This window comes from Amblyomma mixtum, chromosome 10, assembly GCF_055824585.1.
Source record: "Amblyomma mixtum isolate Tamu chromosome 10, ASM5582458v1, whole genome shotgun sequence".
Lineage (NCBI taxonomy): Eukaryota > Metazoa > Arthropoda > Arachnida > Ixodida > Ixodidae > Amblyomma > Amblyomma mixtum.
In genome coordinates, this window is record NC_143021.1 from 165,880,267 (window position 1) to 165,897,650 (window position 17,384).

The 17,384-nt window shown below is 50.7% G+C and overlaps 3 protein-coding genes across 3 annotated transcripts in view; 1 reads left to right on the plus strand and 2 right to left on the minus strand.

The window, feature by feature from the left end:
- LOC149327643 (solute carrier family 52, riboflavin transporter, member 3-B-like) overlaps positions 1 to 1,649 on the minus strand; it is a 105,866-nt gene extending 104,217 nt beyond the window's left edge. The window contains exon 1 of the mRNA XM_089563703.1: positions 658 to 1,649. The gene's annotated coding sequence lies outside the window, so the exon portion shown is untranslated. The remainder of the gene's footprint in view (positions 1 to 657) is intronic.
- A 966-nt stretch (positions 1,650 to 2,615) lies between these two features.
- LOC149327646 (uncharacterized) overlaps positions 2,616 to 17,384 on the plus strand; it is a 65,634-nt gene continuing 50,865 nt past the window's right edge. The window contains exons 1-2 of the mRNA XM_089564940.1: positions 2,616 to 2,637; positions 3,897 to 4,674. Of these exons, the coding sequence (XP_089421066.1) occupies positions 2,616 to 2,637; positions 3,897 to 4,674 (800 nt within the window). The remainder of the gene's footprint in view (positions 2,638 to 3,896; positions 4,675 to 17,384) is intronic.
- On the minus strand, positions 10,896 to 15,063 carry LOC149327647 (uncharacterized). The gene is made up of 2 exons (XM_089565134.1): positions 13,616 to 15,063; positions 10,896 to 13,310 (listed from the first exon to the last, which is right to left on the minus strand). The coding sequence occupies exons 1-2, from the start codon at positions 14,489 to 14,491 to the stop codon at positions 11,472 to 11,474; spliced, it is 2,715 nt and encodes a 904-aa protein (XP_089421260.1). The 5' UTR covers positions 14,492 to 15,063; the 3' UTR covers positions 10,896 to 11,471.

The window sequence follows — 17,384 nt, forward strand, 5'->3', positions numbered from 1 at the left end:
TTGTATTTATTTACGGGCGAGCGGACTAGCTCTGGCCGGGATCCTGCGCAACCCCAGTGAGGGGCCGCACCGACCCACCAGCTGTCGAGCCTGAACCCTGTCCCTCCGCTGCCTGGAGGGAGACTGTCTTACGTTTGAGATGAGGGGATTGGCAGCTAATGGCGTTCTTAATTTGGGTGCTGACCCAGGGCTGCGCGGCTTTAAGGACGCAGTCAGTGACCTAGGCCATAAGGTCGGGAAGTGCTTGCGTTAACGCTGCCTTGACGCTGCCTTGAACATGTCCTGGAAGGACTCGCGGACTGCTGACATGATGTGATTCGGGAAGGCCGCCACTTGCTCCTCCAGTTGCTCGGTTTGGCGCTGCAGTGTCTCTAGGCCGGCGACGCGACCAGCAGTGGAAACTGATCCAACTACCGTGTCCCCGCTCTGCCGCGAGACGCTAGTGAGGCAACATGTTACGGATGATCCGTCATCCTCGTCATCTGGCTCAGGTTCTTGCATTGGTTCGGATGACCCGGCCTGTTTGGCCTCTAATTCTTGAATTTGGCGCTGAATTTGGTTCTGGCGCCTGAGCTCCTCTACCTACTGCTGTAGGGCGGTTTCGGTAGGGGAGGGACGGGTAGGGGGCCCGGAGACTGCCCTACTCCAACTGCTCACCTGTGGTTGGACGGGTGCCAAGGGTGGGAAGTCCCTGGCATTGAGGACCGGGGGCACCGTCTGGGTCCCGGACTTGACAGGTTTCGATGGCCCGGTTTGGGCCTTGGGTTCCTGAGCGGCTGGCGCTTTCTTGGCCTTGGGCGGAGGAGCCTGCTTGGGCCCCGAATTTGTCTTTGGCTTGGATCCGGATGGGGAGCTCGGTTTGATGGCTTTCCGGAACCGCCCGGCACAGCCAGGAGCTCCGGTAGGGTGGCCGCCTCCGCAGATGAGGCAGCTCGGAACACAGTCATGTTCCGCCGGGCCGTCAGGAGTGGCATCAGGAACCTGGACTCCGCAGCGTTTGCAGCGCCCCGGCTTCGGTCGCGGGCAAGCATCGGCCCGATGGCCCACTGTGCCACAGCGGTGGCATGCAGGCACTGTTTTCTTGTACAGGCGAACAGGGAGCCGTTCGTACCTGTACAACACCGTCCGTGGCACCTTGGTCCCCGCGAAGGTGATCACCGCAACCGGGGTTCCCCCTGGCTTGCGCACAGACACCACATTTTGTTCCGCACTGAGTTTTCGTTTAACGCTTTCAGACGTTTCGTCTGGCGAAACAGTCACGACGCCTCGACAGAACGCACCGGAGAGTTTAGGGTGTCCCCGGAACGGTAGCTCGCGTTCCCCTACCGGCAGCACAATATCACGGAGTAGCTTCTCCGCGGCGTCGACAGACTTCAGTGCACATACAAGGACGTTTTGGTCCAAAACGGGCCACACCGCAAGCCCCGCATTTGCGTCGTCCCCGAGGATGCTGCGGACTGCAGCGCCGGCTTGTCCAGGACCAAACGTTGCCTTGAGGTCGACCGTGTTTCTTGGTTTCAGCACCACGACGATGTCGTCTTTCTCAGTGCGTGGCCTGTTCTGCGGCCGCCACCTGAGTTGCTTGAAGCGCTTCGAGGCTGCGTTCAGCGCACGCCCGCCCTGCGTATGCGCAGAGCTAGCCGCCGCCTGTTGCTGGGGGCACCAGCACCAGCGTCCCTCGATGCCGCCGCCGCGTTCTTCTTTCCGCGCCAGACGCGGACCATATCTTATAGGCAGTCGTCCTGGGTTGGTAGAGGATCCTCGCCTTGAGTCGTATCCTCGGATTGATGGGTCTCCATTGTTACGATCTGCAAGGACTGCGGGTCGTATCCGGTGACTTGATTTGGAGCCGCCAGAGCCGAGGAATCCCAGACCGGGGCCATCGCAGGCCCCGGTGCCGTTAGGCTTAGCACCAAGCACCGTACTAGATTTAACGAGACACTCTAAGCCCTCCTACAGGACCGGCACACAAGCGTCGGTAGCTTCGCGCCGAACGGGTGGCGGCGTTCCTCCCTTCCTGTACGGTGCGGTTCGGGTGTCCACTGAGATGACAGAGAATTACTGCGCCATTTCCTTTCCTCAAAAAGCGTTGCGTTCAAAAGGCAAGGCATCGCGGCGAACGGATGGTAGCGTTCATCCCTTCCTTTACGGTGCGATTCGGGTGTCCACCGAGATGACAGAGAATTACTCCGCCATTTCCTTTCCTCAAAAAGCGTCGCGTTCAAAGGGCAAGGCATCCCGCCGAACGGGTGGTGGCGTTCCATGGACTGCCTGGCAGCGCTACAACACGCTGTCGCGTTCCACTCTTAAAGGCGAACCTTAAGCGTCATTAATTAGCAGTTCATTAGTTTTAGCTGTTAATATGTAATTAGTCACTAATTAGTAACTTGACATTACTTCGTCATCAATTATGTGTGACGTAATCCAGTGGTGACGTCACTAGTGTAACATAGGCAAAGTGGTGCTGAAAACACTTTCGCCTCTACGTACTTTAGACAGTTTCCAACGCGCTGCATATACATTCTTGTCAGGCCTGCGTCTCGTCGTGTCCGCGTACGCTTCTGCATCGTCCTGCATTTCAATACCGCCACCATCACAGCTGCCTAAGCCGAGCAATGAAGCCTGATGAGAGGAGAGGTAGGAAACGTCTTGTGGAAAGCGATCGCTTTGCGAGTGATACGCCACAGCAGAAGACTGCTCGCCCCTGCCGACAACGCCATGATTATGCGGCCGCTATGTGTTACGCCCGTAAACATTTCATGCTTACTCTACCCTCGGTTGCGGGAGAGGCAGAGATTTTTTGTTTATACTTGAGGGATAAGGGGGCACAGCACTCTCACTCTCAGCATCCTGCCTCCAATACCGCTTGTGGTATGTTAGCACAAATATCTACAAATCGTCAGCCAGACCATTTAGAGCGGGCGTTCCGCAAGGCGGCATCCTTGGCCCTTTTCTTTTTAATGTTTATGGCAACGACACTGTCACCACGTGTAGAAGTGCTAAGTGTATTATGTATTCAGCTGACGTAACTGTGCTGCTGTCCTCTAAGAGTATTCGGGACATAATAAGAAGCAAACTTGTCTTTAAACGATTTTAAAAACTGGTCACTAACGGATTATCCTAAAATTAATATCACTAAAACAGAAGCTGTGTTCTTTCGTCCAAACAAGATAAAGTTCTTGCTGTGGTAACAAAACTGCATTCGGCTGTTGGACGCTTCGGTGTGTGTTCCGGCCGCCGGCTTGCGGCGGTGGCCGGTGTTCGACCTTTTTACGTGCCCTTTTGTTAAGGTGTCCTTCGGCTGGCGGGCGCCTCAATATGGTGAGCCAGCCACCTACAAAGGCTCTTGCCTTTGATGTTGTCGTCCCTGAGGGGGCTAGTCCGGAGAATGTCGTCGATGCGACAGCCTCCGTTGTTGGATTGGAAGAAGTGTATATACTGCGTCCAGCACTTCGGTGGACGCAACTACCAAGTCACTGTGAAAAGTGAAGCCGCCATGGCTAAAATCGTTGAAGCTTCCTGCCTCATCATCGGCAAGGAACGCGTCGCCATCGTTCCCGTGAGCCCGCAGGTGACCCAGGTGACAGTCCTCTTTCTGCCCGCCCGTGTACCTAGTGACGCCCTTGCCAAGGCTCTCTCCCCTTATGGCAAGGTGCTGCACGTAAGTCGCGGCGTCATGGGGTCGTGTCCCACTTTAACCACCGGGACCCACTATGTGCGAATTGAGATGAAGCCAGAGTCACCCGTACCAAACTACATCAAGGTCGCGGGCCACCGCGTGGCGTGTGACTACAAGGGCATGCAGCGCGTTTGCCGGCGTTGTGGGTCCACTGCGCACTTCAGGGCACAGTGCACGGCTCCTTTCTGCGCCCGCTGTGGGGTCTTTGGGCACTAAGGCCAAGGTTGCGTGCTCCCATGTCGTCGTTGTGGCGATCCACACGCTACCGTGGCGTGCGCCATCAAGCCCTCGTACTCGGAGGCTGCGGCCCGTCCTGCGCCCCCGCAGGCCGCTCAGGGAGCCGCTGAAACCATCAAGGAGCCCGGCGCTTCCAACACCGACGCCGTTACGGTTGCTTCCGCTGCGTCTCAGCCTCACTGCGTTGAAGAACCGGAGTCTGCTCTTGATGCGTCCAATACTGCACCAAGTGAGCAGACAGTAAATGTGCGTGCTGCGTCAGCCTCCGTCTCTCCGTGTGTCCCTGATGCCACGGGGGTCGAGCCTACTGTGGCCCTGGAAAACCCTGATGCTGAGAACGTGCCCCTCTCGGAGCCCGTGCTACAGCCCGCGGCCAGCGTTGCGGATTTGAGCAGGGACGCCGACATAGCTGAGGTTGACGGTGACGACAGCAGCTTGCCATCCTCAGCCTCTTCAGTCAACCTCGTCATTGACGAGACTGTCATCACGCCTGAGGAGGACCCGACGCCGCCGTCGTCGTCGTCGACATCGCTTGGAGAGGAGCCAAGATCATCTCCAGACGCTGACCCTGTGCAATCGCCGTCCTCTTCGACATCGAGGACCACCGCCAGCACTTCCAGCGCACAGTCGTCCGATGTTGAGATGGTCGCTTTGAGTTCAAGCTTAAAGCGTCCACATGCGTCAACTACGGACTCGGACAATTCTGCCGGTCGGCCAAGGAGGCCTCGTGCCTCCTCTGGTCCGACCCGCCGCAAAAAGTGAGATGGTTTAGCGCCGTTCGCGGCGCGCTTTGTATTGCCTAAACATCACGACTGTTCAGGTTTCATTTTTCATTTCCAAAATGACTCGTCTTCAAATTATTACTCTTAACGTACAGGGGTTCCGCAGTGTTTTGAAGCAGGCAGCGGTGGTCGCATTCGCTCGTTCCTCGGGTTGCGATATTGTCTGCCTGCAGGAAACCAATTTTTTTCGCCTCAGTGACGTGTTGAAATTCAAGCGTAGGTTTGGCGTCGATGCCTTCTTTTCGTACGCCAGCACGCGTTCTAGCGGCGTTGGCGTTCTCGTTTTGAACCGCTCACTCTTGCGAGATCATGTTATCTACGATGCGCTTGGACGCGTGCTGGCGTTCGACTGCACGTTTAACGCACTTCAGCTGAGAATTCTTTGCGTTTATGCGCCTGCGCATTCTAATTTGGTAAACACATTCTTTAAAGATTTAGATGTGTATTTTCTTGGAGGGCGTAATGTTGTGATGTTGGGAGATTTCAACTGCGTGCTCGATACGGTCGCTGATGTGCAAGGCCCTGGTAGGGGTAGGCCTGGCTGGAATGCGCGCGAGTTGCACCGCCTAGTCAGCCATTTTATGCTCACGGACGCTTATGAGCTCCTCTATGGCAACGTCTGTGTGGACTTCGCGTCGCGGGTTATCGGCGAGTCGGTTAGACAGGGCGTATGTTCCGACGAGCCTTTCGCGGACAGTGTGTGCAGCCAATGTAATGACGCTACCATCCTCGCCGGTGCACATATCAGATCACCGCCCTTTTCTTCTATCACTCGCGGTTCCGGCGGCTGCAGGATCTCCTCAGAGACCATGGCGGTTGGATGCACGCATCTTTCACGACGCCAGCACTAAATAAGGGCTCACGCGCGTCTTGCGTTTTTCGGTGTTGGGGCCGTGCCTGGTGACTGGGACCGTCTGAAGGAGCAGTGGCGTCACCATTGCGCCGCATCTGGTCGAGCCCTTAGGGCTCGCGTGTCAGATGAGGTGCGCGTGGTGACGGTAAAGCTGCGTATTGCGCAACGCACCCCGTCGCCTTCGTCGCTTATGTGTGCATGGAAAGAGGAGCTTTCGGAGCGCCTACAGCGCCTTTTACGTGCCTCCTCTTTGACATCTTCTGCATGCCGTTGTCGACGCAGTCCAACTGCTCATCCCGAGATACTTAGCTTTGCGCGTCAAGAGCTGTTGACCCCTCAAGGTGCCCCTGCCTTTACACCTACCGCAGGGGCTATGTCCCAACCAGGTGGCAGGAATTTCGGTGCGTTTTATAACCATTTCAGGAGTATTGCTCAGTCGCTCCTTCTACTTGATCGCAATGTAGTTTCCGCAAACCCATTTTTAGCAGGCTTGCCTCAGGTTTCCACTGAACTCCATGACGGCCTTATGGTTCTGCCAACAACATGGGAAATCAAGGAGGCGTTGGACTCCATGAAACGAGGCTCAGCACCTAGACCAGACGGCCTTCCTGTGGAGTTCTATTTACAATTCTGGGATATTGTAGGCCCCATTTTCTCGGAAGTGCTAAAATTATGCTTCACTCAGCAAGTTTTTCCTGAATCATTCAAAAGAGGCCGCATTGTCCTAATTCCCTAAAAAGTCTCCTTTCTCGACATGTCCGGCAGATTGGCGCCCTATCGCCCTACTAAATTCAGATTACAAAGTACTAGCAAAATTACTCGTTCGTCGTCTGCGGACTCTCCTACCGTTGCTTATTTCCTGCCACCAGGTTTGCTCCATCCCAGGCCGTGAAATACTTAGTTTATCTTCTGTAACGCGAGACATCCTAGCGTATATTTTACGGCGTCGCGCACAGGGTCTTCTTGTTTCCGTTGATCAAGAGAAGGCGTTCGAATTTTTAGAGCACGAGTATATTTACGGGACGCTGGATGCTTTCGGTTTCCCAGCTGTACAGCTCATTAAAGAGATGTACAGAGATATTTCAAGCACTCTGTTCCTCGATGGCCGGGAAAGTACCGCGTTTGATGTTCGCCGTGGCGTCCGTCAAGGTTGTCCGCTCTGCCCCCTTTTGTTTGTCTTAGCATTAGAGCCTTTCCTCTTGGCAGTCAATCGCCACTCCCTTATTAGAGGTCTGGCTCTGCCAGGGAGCGAAGCGGTACGCGTCACTGCTTATGCAGATGACATCACTCTGTACTTAGCTGATGAACGCAGCCTGCTTGAAACTCTAAATGTTTTTTCGTGAGTACGCCTCCTTGTCTGGAGCTGCTCTTAATTACTCGATGAGTCGTTACTTTTTTGTGGGGTCTACCCAGACTCGTATTACATCTGCAATACCTTTGCAGTGGTGCGCGCAGATGCGCATTTTAGGTGTGACCTACGACTGTGCTGGAATATGGGATGGTGTGTGGTCTTCGGTCGTCAACAACATTACAGCTCGTGTGCGAAGGGCGCAGACATTCGACCTGCCTCTGCTTGAGAGGCGCTACCTGGTTTAGTCAGTCATTCTCGGTGCCTTCTGGTACCTTTGCTATAGTGTTAAACCACCCCTCCGTGTCATAAGGCGGGTGCAGACTACAGTTTTTTCTTTTTTTTTGGTCAGGCGGTACCGAGCTTGTGGCTCGTGCTGTTCTTGGACAACCACGGGAGAGAGGAGGTTTTGCCTTTCCAAATTTGTCTGTTACGTCCTCGCTGTTAGCATTAAGAGGGTTCACCAGTGGCAGTGTCCATAGGAAATACATGGGAACTTTCAGAAGCTATACCGTGTCTAAATATGGCTCGATTTTCATGAGGTTTGTGGCAGCGTTTTCTTCTTGAATGAATAAAGGAAATGTTGCGGGCAGATTTTATTGTTTAAGTTTCACTTTTTTACCAATTAGACGCAAAGTTCCAGAAAAATGGTGCTTTTAGATATGTAGGTCTTTCATGTCATCTCGTGAAAAAACCAAGCCAAAAATCAAAATTTCGTCCGCAACATTTCCTCCCTTTTTCTTTCTTGATTGTTAAGACACGATTTTTATCCATATCGAAGTTAGTGTTAGCCTTTTACAGGCTCTGAAAGTTGTGTATGTATTTTCTGAGGGGATTTGAATTTCGCGCCAAAATTTACTAGCGCGGCGTGGCTCCATCTGGCGACAGAATATTTTGTCGCTACTGCACTCTACCACCAACTTCTTGCTTGTCTGTGTTCGTGCGCATGCGTTTTTCTTAGAACCCGGACGAACTTCATTTCTTTCTTTCCTTTTTTCTTGCTTGGGCTGTATTTCTAAAAGATTCCTGCTTTTCTTTTTTTCTCGAGCTGGTGGTGCTAAAAAGAAGTGAGATGCAAGGCCACACCTACAAGCAACCCCCCCCCACACACACACACACAGTAAGGCACTGTTTGCACCAAAACGCAGGTGTGTCGAGTTATCCGTCCAAAAACCGGTTACTGGGTTCATGTAAACGCGCCGTGTCGGGTCAGGAGTCGGGACCAGTCAACTCCGCGCAAAGGGGTAGGTTGACTCAACTCCTCCCTGCCCCGATGTGCTTGTAAACGCTGTCGAGCCGAAAAAACGGAGGGGAAAGGATAAGCGCGAAATTGTTTTTGCTTGCGCCGTCGCATCTCCGAAGCAGCGGTGGCGTGCCTCAATCTTGGATATGTTACCACTGCTCGCTTGCAATGCGAGGCTCGAAGCTTGGTGTCGCTGCAGTTGAACCGGTCTTCACTCGCTGAAATCGAGTTTATGCAAACACGCGACGTCTGGTCCTTCTTTTTACTTTCTTATTACCAAAAATTTCAGGGGGCACTTTGACTGTCTAAAGTGGGTAGAGGCGGAAGCGTTTTCCGCACCACCTTCGCTGTTTCTGTGGCACCGGTGGCGTCACATATAATTGAGTACTAATTACTAAGTGATGACAAATCACTTATTAATGGTTAATTACTGATTAATGCCTGAATACTAATTAACTTCGCCTTTAGGAGTGGAACGCGACAGCGCGTTGTAGCGCTGCCAGGGAGTCCACGGAACACCACCCGCGCGATGCCTTGCCCTTTGAACGCAACGCTTTTTGAGGAAAGGAAATGGCGCAGTAATTCTCTGTCATCTCGGTGGACACCTGAACCGCACCGTAGAGGAAGGGAGGAAGTGGGAGTGAAAGAAGATAAAGAGGAGCCGTAATGAAGGAAATGAAAATTGTATTTGAGGAAAGGAAATTACGCAGTAACTGTCTCACAAAATTCAGGGGGGCACTTTTTTGACCTAGTGTGTGGTCACTGATGCCCCTAAGAGTGGAACGCGACAGCGTCTTGCAACGCTGCCAAGGAGTCCATAGAACGCCATCGCCCATTTGGTTCTACGCATCGCTCGTCAGTAAATTGGTTTTTGAGGAAAGGAAATGTATCTGTCTCGCATTTGTCGGTGGACACCTAAACCTCGCGGGAAGGGAATGGAGGAGGATGAGAGTGAGTGAATACACCGTATTCACTAGACGCGCCTTTGTTCATTCCAAACCATCGAGCAGGCATGGCGGAGTGGGTAGCATGCTCGTCTCTCACGCCGAAGACCGGGGTTCGATTCCTGAGCTCGACCAATTTCTTAATCGGTTTTATTTATTTATATGGCCTGACTAGTAAAGCTAATTAGGCTAATTGGGCAATTAAGGAATTAACTAAGCTCAGTCCCACTTACTTGGAGCATCACTATACGATGCCTTCAATTGGTTGCATGGTTACTAGCCAAAGTACAATTGGCCCGGTTTGAAATTCGCGCACTGTGACGTCACGACCGTTGCCACCAATTGAAAAGCGTGACATTTTCTGTCGACAACTGCTGCTTACAACGATGAGACATTACAGTGTTGTAGGCGTTACCGAAAAAAAGTAACAAAATACGTTACTCGTTACACTAAAAAAAAGGAACGCGTTACCGTTACCGAAAAAAAGTATCGCACGTTACTTTGCCGTCACTCCATGGCCATAAATTTTAATCAGTGCGTCTTTGCTGTAAGAACTCAAGATAACAGTTTTATAAAGCTCATACCTCATATAATTCCAACTTCACAAAGAAAACATAGCTGAACTGAGCAAATTTACAGTAATTCTGGTGTGCTTCTGCTTACGAAATTACGCGGAAATTGTGTAGCAACAAAGAAATGTAAATGTCATAGTTCCTGAAAAAATAAATTTGCGCACATAAAAAATTTTTTTTTTACTTGAACCTTCGTAATTATCGCAAAAATGCGAGTGTTTACGTCAAGGTGTTCAAGGTCAGCTTCGCTCGCTTAGGAACTCAATAACGAGAAACGTAGCCGGAGTTGCAGATAGAAACAGCTGGTTGACTGCGATCCCCTTTTGTGTGCTGTACCATTGTACTCTTTCCACGGCTCTCTTAGGGCCATCTTGAAGTAAACTGGCGACATTCCTGAGTTTTCTCAGAAGAGGGAACTTCTTCCACAAAGAATACGAGAGTGTCACCTGGGAACGAGACACTGACTTACAGATTTCTGCAAATGGTTCATTGGTGGCTTGGCATGCGTCCACTCTTTAGAGAGATGTGTGTGTGAGTGGTTTGGGGGCGAAGACAAGTTTGTGACTGCGTGTTCGTGCTTTTTTTTAGTTGAGTGCGTCGTCAAGGGCAGGTTTTTTTTTTTGGCATGCATGCGAGCCGCAACAAGGGTCGTCAAGAACACCGGTAGATTTTGTTTATTTGCAATACTATTTTTTGGCGTTTTTTTTTTCTGAAAGAGAGGCGGAGAGGGACAATTGAATTAAGAAGTAACCAGTAACATGACACCTCTAATTACCGAAAAATGTTAACGTAAGTACGTTACCCGTAACAATTTCGAAATGGTAACGAGTACGTTACTATGTTACCGAAAAAAGTAACGCGTTGCCGGTAACGCCGTTACTTGTAACGCGTTACTGACAACACTGCCAATAAATAGCCACTAACAACACGCGTTGGTCGAGTTGGGTTGACCTTGCGCAGCCCGACTCAACCTGACGTTATTGGTTCATGTAAACAGGGCTAAGCAAGAACTCGCTTATGCAATGACAAAGTTTGCGTCCGGCCACCATGCATAGCTGCAGGACGCTCTCGGTGCTTTTGCGAGCCACACTTCCCGTCCTCTTCAGTTTTCTCTAACTCTGATTTATTTCTTTGTGGAATTATAAGCAGGGAAGGAGGTATCAAAGCAAGTAAATCTGTTATAATTTAAATATTTTCACGAGGTGGTGAAAATGCCGTGAAAACACATACGAGCAGATTAACGCGGTACTGAAACAAGCTCTTTATTGGGCTGCCGTAGAATAGGCGTCTCCACCCACACACGGTCACCTGGCTTGTATTGTGCGTGGAGACGGCGGAGATTGCAGCGTTGGGCGTACGTTCGCTCTTGGTCTGTAATGCGTAGCCGGGCAACTCGTGGAGCTTCTGCACGCTGCAAGCAGGCGGTGACGTCAAGTATGTCCTCATTGGTGACGTTTGGCAGCATGGCGTCCAGCGTTGTGGTTACTTTTTGCCGTAAATGAGCCTAAAATGTGTCACATAGTACTGGTCTCAATAAGTGCGCTGTAGTAGACGAACATGACGTACGGAAGGAAGACATCCCAGGCCTTGTGTTCTGCGTCGGCATGCATGCCGAGCTCGTCTGCAATGGTTTTGTTCAAGCGCTGCATGTGGCCGTTCATCTGTGGATGAAACGCGTCATCGTCCGACGGCACCTATACTGTAGCGCAGGATGGCTTGCGTCAGCTGCACAGTGAACGCAGTTCGTGTGTGTCGCGCGGGACACAGTGAAAGAAGGAAAAGCGAAACACACGCTGTAGCCAGAATGGGTGTTCTAGGCGGTTTCTTGGCTATCGTCATTTTCCGACGTTTCCTTCAAAGGTCGCTTGAGCGAGCGAGCCTTTTGTGCTTCGAGAATGTAATCAGGCTCACGAATTGGAAGGCCACGGCTCCTCCTTGGGTCCACGAGCTCAGGCAGCAAGCAGTACATATAAAATTTTTTGAGCCGCGGCAACATCTCGTCCTCCCAAAACGATTGATTCCTGGAAATCGCTTCAGTGCTGATGCCTTTTTTGGTCCACAGCACAAACAAGCACTTTTTACGGCGAGCAATATTCAGCTGTCCTTGCACTTGGTACCAGTAATTACTTTTTGTCTTCAGCTGCAATCTCCCGCTCTTGTTTTCCTCACAGCAGACTATTTTTTTGGCGCGAACTCCTTCTAGTGGAGTAAGGTCCCTCGCTGAGTAAGGACACTTGACTTCAACAAGAACGTCCTCCCCAATGAGTCCGTCCGGGGAAGCGCCAAGAAAGGGGTTCTCCTGGTCAACAAACAGGCCGCACTCCTTCACCACGACGTTGCACTCATTTTCGATTTGCTTGAGTGCTAAGCACTCGTGGTCTTTACCATACCGAATCGCTTCGGAAGTTATTTCCTTGTACAGGATGTCGCCAACTGTCCGCCCACATCCCGTCGTTGGTTTCATTTTACAAATAGCACCAAACAATGATGCTGTCAATCTCTTTCGCCTTTCTTGTTTCCACAGAGTGCATCCACTCTGCTTCGACGTTGCTCGCTGCAGGTCTTCGATGTTGGTTGCTGATAGCGAAAGTGATTTCAGGAAGGTGTCGGAAGTAGATTGAAAAGCACCGGGCTCCATGTCTGGTAAGCCGTAATCAGCATCGGCACCAGTATGTCGCTCCTTTTCTCTGCGCTTGCAGCGTGAAGTGGTTGGTATCTTCTTTTTCGGTAGCTTTCGCTTTGAATTCCTCCTAGAAACTATCGCCTTCACAAATGATTCTGTGCATCCTCCAAGCTGCCCTCCCGAAATCCTGCGCGCGATTTTTTCGTGGTATGTTCCTCGGCAGTTGAGCGATAAGGAGGCTGCAAAACACCTTGTCTCGTAGGATCTTTTCAAACAATAGTTTATCCTCTTTCCTCCTACAAATTTCGCCACAATGGAGTTGTAATGTTCGGCAGCATTGTTATCGACGTCCATTATTAGGCTCGCCGTGTTTGCAACCACTCTGCTCATGGCAACACAAATTTCTTCAAAGATGCCTTTTTGAACTATTTCAGGAAATATATTTTCTTCTCCCGCTTTGCTTCCGGAACAGAAGTAATCAGCGCAGTTAGCGTGGTCTCCGAACACATGATTTGGGCCGTTCTTTATGTCATGAGCAAGACGGTCTATTTTTTCAGAAAACGATGCCTCTTCAGAGCTTCTAACTTTTATTGCTGTTGCAACTCCATGCCGTAGGCGAACAGCTGCTTGGAGAATAGAGTTCTTTAATTTAGGAGGAATTTTTTCTAGCCGCTTCTTCTGAGCGATCTCTCTTATTTTTGCTGCATAGTTTCGAAGTAGGTGGTTCCTGCACTCAATTTTTTCAACCCGCTGGTTGCCATACGGTGCTGCTGCTACGATAGATCTGTAAGTGCTGGAATCGCCATCAGCAATAAGTTTTGTATATTTGATGCCATGTAACTCAACGCTTTTCTTGAAGCCTTCCACCACAATAGCTTGCTCCATGCTTGTTGAGCTTCCCTGCCAGTTCTTGTGGCACTGATGCTGTTTCGGGGTGGCACCTTGTGGAGTCCGGCCACACATTGCGCATATCTTGTTTTTCACGCCAAGGTACAGGACCTTTCCAGTTCTGTGACCAACGATAGCAGCCTGAAAGAGTAAGACCAATATTAGTCAAGAAGCTGCCCTACTGGCTGCACTGCTAATCGCTCGAACATATAGGTATTTCAGCTTATCATGCCTGCTATTCAAGTGCTACTTTAAAACTACCTCTAGGCAGTTTGATGCCTTTCGATCACAACGGTACATAGCCCCGTGTACATGCAGCTAGGTTATGAAAGCGCGGATCTTTTCCATACCTCCCCAATTAGCCGAAAGAACAAGTGTGAAATATTTCAAGTACAAAATGCAGCGCTTTTTACCGCTATGGCAACTAAATAAATTCGTGCACTCACCACGCCTGACGGAGCGTCATATTTGTTCCTGTAGGATCTCTTTGACCACGCACCATCTGCGATGACTGCTATCGTGGGTGTACCGTCACTGTCAATGTCGCCGCATTCTCTTGCCAGCCTTGCCTCCTCTGCGCCCGCTGTTTTCATTTCCTCCCAGGCGGCTTGATTGATAATGTTGCCAACGTCGTCCTCTATTTTCGTGTAAGTGTCCGATGACATTCTTGGGATGTTCATAGACGCAAGCAGTTCGTTAAGGTTTGAGAAGCCACAGCCAATTGACATTATTCCACACACCGCTGATGTGTTTATATCGCCGCAGCCGCTGGAAGCTTGCGCATCAGATGGCGGGTCTGTGTGGATGACATCCTTCCTTCGGCACATCCTGCATACAAGAGTCAACGTGCTTCGTAGACCTTGCTTTCTTTCAGACACACAGTCCATATCCGCCAAAGTGCAGTTGAAGGGAACATGGAGGGCGGTCTTTTGCAAGCTGGTCAACAGGTACTGAAGGCTAACAATGCGCCGCCCTTGAATTCCAGCATTTGCACTGCCGCTCTTTACGGTGGTGATCGCGGGACCTCCATTAGCAATATCTTCGTCGCACGACTCTGTTGTGCTCATCACTGAAGATGACAGGGCACTTCCTGACACCTCGGATTCTTTGATGGGGGCTTCAACGTCTGCCGGCATTGGGTTGTGCTCGTTGACTTCTGGGGACGCGGAATCTTCAGCAGGGTGGGCAAGGTCGCCACCATAGAGGGGATAGTGTGTTTTGCACGTAGGAGGTTCGTTATCACGAGCTTGCCTCTTTCTGGTGTTCGCAATCAGTGCACCTGCACGTTTACGCTTCCCGTACCTGAAATTCTTTGCTGGCATTTTCTGCTGACTTGTTGCCTGCTGGTATTCAAGCACCTTGAGACAAATCAGGGAACAAAGTACGGCGCACAAAAGTGCCACAAGATGATGGCTACCGTCAGAACAAGCCAAACTCAAGCCTTGTTGGTGCTGAGAAGCGGAAGATGGGTGTCCGGCCCTGGGAACGCTCGTACGAGACTAGGCAAAGTAAGCTGCACGCTGTCACTACAATCGAGGACATCCTTCTGCAGCTAGAAGGCTACGCGGGAAAGGGAAGAAGACCAGCCATGAGCCTTGTGCTTGTAACCAGCCGGAGGGACGACGCTTACAGCAGCATGGTCAGTGCAAGAATGAACCACTGTTTATTGAAGGCACACCTTTTATAGGCACGAGCAAGAGCGCTGTACCGGAGGGACGACGCTTGCCGGCGTTCTGGGCCAGCCGAGTGGGACGCGCGCCGGCGTTCTGGGCGAGCCGAGCGGGACGCGTGCCGGCGTTCTGGGCAAGCCGAGCGGGACGCGCGCCGGCGTTCTGGGCAAGCCGAGCGGGACGCGCGCCGGCGTTCTGGGCGAGCCGAGCGGGACGCTGTAACCTACTGCGCATTAGCATTACTGTTGCGCATCGGCGCGATGCAATCACTGATGCGCGGCACTGATACGAACACGACACGTGTCCGTTACAGTGCTAGGAGCTCCTTTCTTTCCTTTTATTTAGAGACTGACTACATAGGTGTTCAACAGAATGGAACCTTTTCCGGGTAATGTCCTGCGGATGCACCAAGCCATTTTAACCGACCACACCTGTCTGCTCAGGCGAAACCAGTCACCCCACCTTACCATTGTAAAAGAATTTTCGCAGAAAAGACTGAAGGAAGCTTAGGCGACCCAAACCAGAAACGCTAAATTGGTGGGTTACTGGGAAATGGTCCATTGTATGACCCCCACATCCTTCTGTGCTCAATGGCTTGAGAGGGGGGTCAACTTTTTAATGCTTCGATCTCTGGAACCTTGGCCGCATACCTACAGATAGTTCTGGGCTCTACTTTGTGTACGCGGAAGAACGAATACTTTTTTTCGTGTCGCGGTGTAGTTTACACACCTGGAGGGGGAATAGAACTTCCCTCCTTTTTGGGGTACTCAGGTGCTGCCATCTATCGACAGAAAAAGTTCAAATCTGAGTTGCCTTGTAGCTGGTGAGCCCTCTTAAAGGGTACTTTGCGTATCCTGCTAGGAAACGCGTCTCCGGCACGAACCCTGACTCGGTACTTTTTGGGCCCTTCTTTACGCTTTTTGGATCTCACGCTTTTGGATCTTTACGCTTTTGGATCATGGACCTCAGTCAGAGCAACCTTCCGCTTTCTATGCCTCGTCAGTGGCCTTTTACAGGCATGTAACAGCAGTAGCACCTGATGTCAACATCGTCGCAGACCTTGTGGTGGACATAATGGGCTCGCTATTGTTGCCTGTTGTGCCGGCGGCTCGCCGCTCACTTATGCGCCGCGTTCAGCGGGCGCGCTTAGCGTCGACACCTCTCCCAGACCATCTACGCGACTTTGTCTGGAAACTTGGCTGGGCAGTGCTCCCTACTTGTGATCGGTTAGAGCGATGGGGTGTTTTACGCTCCAGTACCTGCCCCAATTGCCCGCTCAGGAATCTAATCGCCACGCTAGTCACCTGCGTGGTAGCGCGTGTCTTTTGGCGCGCGGTTCATGCGGGATTCCGTGTGCAGGGCATTTTGTGCTTCGTCTCCCACGGCCGATTCCCCAGCGGCCGTTTTGCTCGCCTGTTAATTGTTGCGGGTCTTTTTAGTTTATGGCGCAGTCGATGCGCCGCGGTCGCTGGTGGCTTTCGACGCCGCGCTGTGTGGCCGATTCTCGGCCGTCTCCGACGGGAGCTCATCAGTTTTTTGTCCGAGGAACTCTTTTTCTTGGGTGAGGAAGAGTTTCTCCGGCAATGGTCATGCCCATTCATTTCTGTGAATAATAGTCGTCTTGTCCTGGTTTTTAGGCCAAACTGGCGCTAAGGTCTCCTTTTAAATATTTCAATGTCAAATTATTGCCTTTTCACCCTTGTGTCATTAGGTATTCTATCCTGTTTTACATCGCCCACGAGAAATTCCTATTAGTTACTTAGAGATGTTTATGGTAGCTGTTTAATTGGCTCGCCTTACATGCTCATTGTCATGTGTTCTTGAAAATGTCCCTGTACCTGGTAACCTTGGCATGTGTACATATGTAAATAAATTTTTTTCTAAACAGGAATTCATGATGTAGAAAGCATTCGTGCGTTAGGTGTCAATTTTACTGATGAGTTAGCTGGGATGACCATGTAACCGCAGTAATAAAAAGCTTACTTGTATTGCAGGCATTGTAAATCGGTATCTGTTTCCACATAATGTGAAACTTCTATTGTATCAATCTGTGTTCCTATCACACTTGAATTACTGTCAGCTTGTGTGCGGCACTACTACTGCAATTAATAAGCACAAGATTTATCTGGTTTGGAAAACGTTTTATGCGCAATAAATAACTAGTTTCTTCGCCGACACAGCCGAGCTTTTCAATCTGTATAGTATAGTAAAATATCTTACCTTTACCACTTATTACTGCCTGACGCAAACTAAGCTGACCTCGAAAAAAAGCAGCGACCTCCGCCACTTAGCAGACCTTCGTACTAACGCTCGCCAGTTTGACAGAAGACGCCCTGAACACTGGTACGTTGAAATATGTAATACATATGGTATATTGCCACGTACTTTTAACACACTCACTGCTGTTGATATGAACATTTTTTCTCGTTCATTCATTATTTATTCCATATGTAGCGAAATACAAACAAATATTGCTGAAACCTCGCGTAAATAACTTTTAAAACTGATCTTTTTCCTGTAATTAGATTGGAAGTGCTCCATTACT

Coding starts and splice junctions, on each gene's coding strand:
- LOC149327647 (XM_089565134.1), bottom strand. CDS start 14,491: ATGCCAGCAAAGAATTTCAGGTACGGGAAGCGTAAACGTGCAGGTGCA. Junction 13,311..13,615: donor ATGACGCTCCGTCAGGCGTG/GTGAGTGCACGA, acceptor TTACTCTTTCAG/GCTGCTATCGTTGGTCACAG.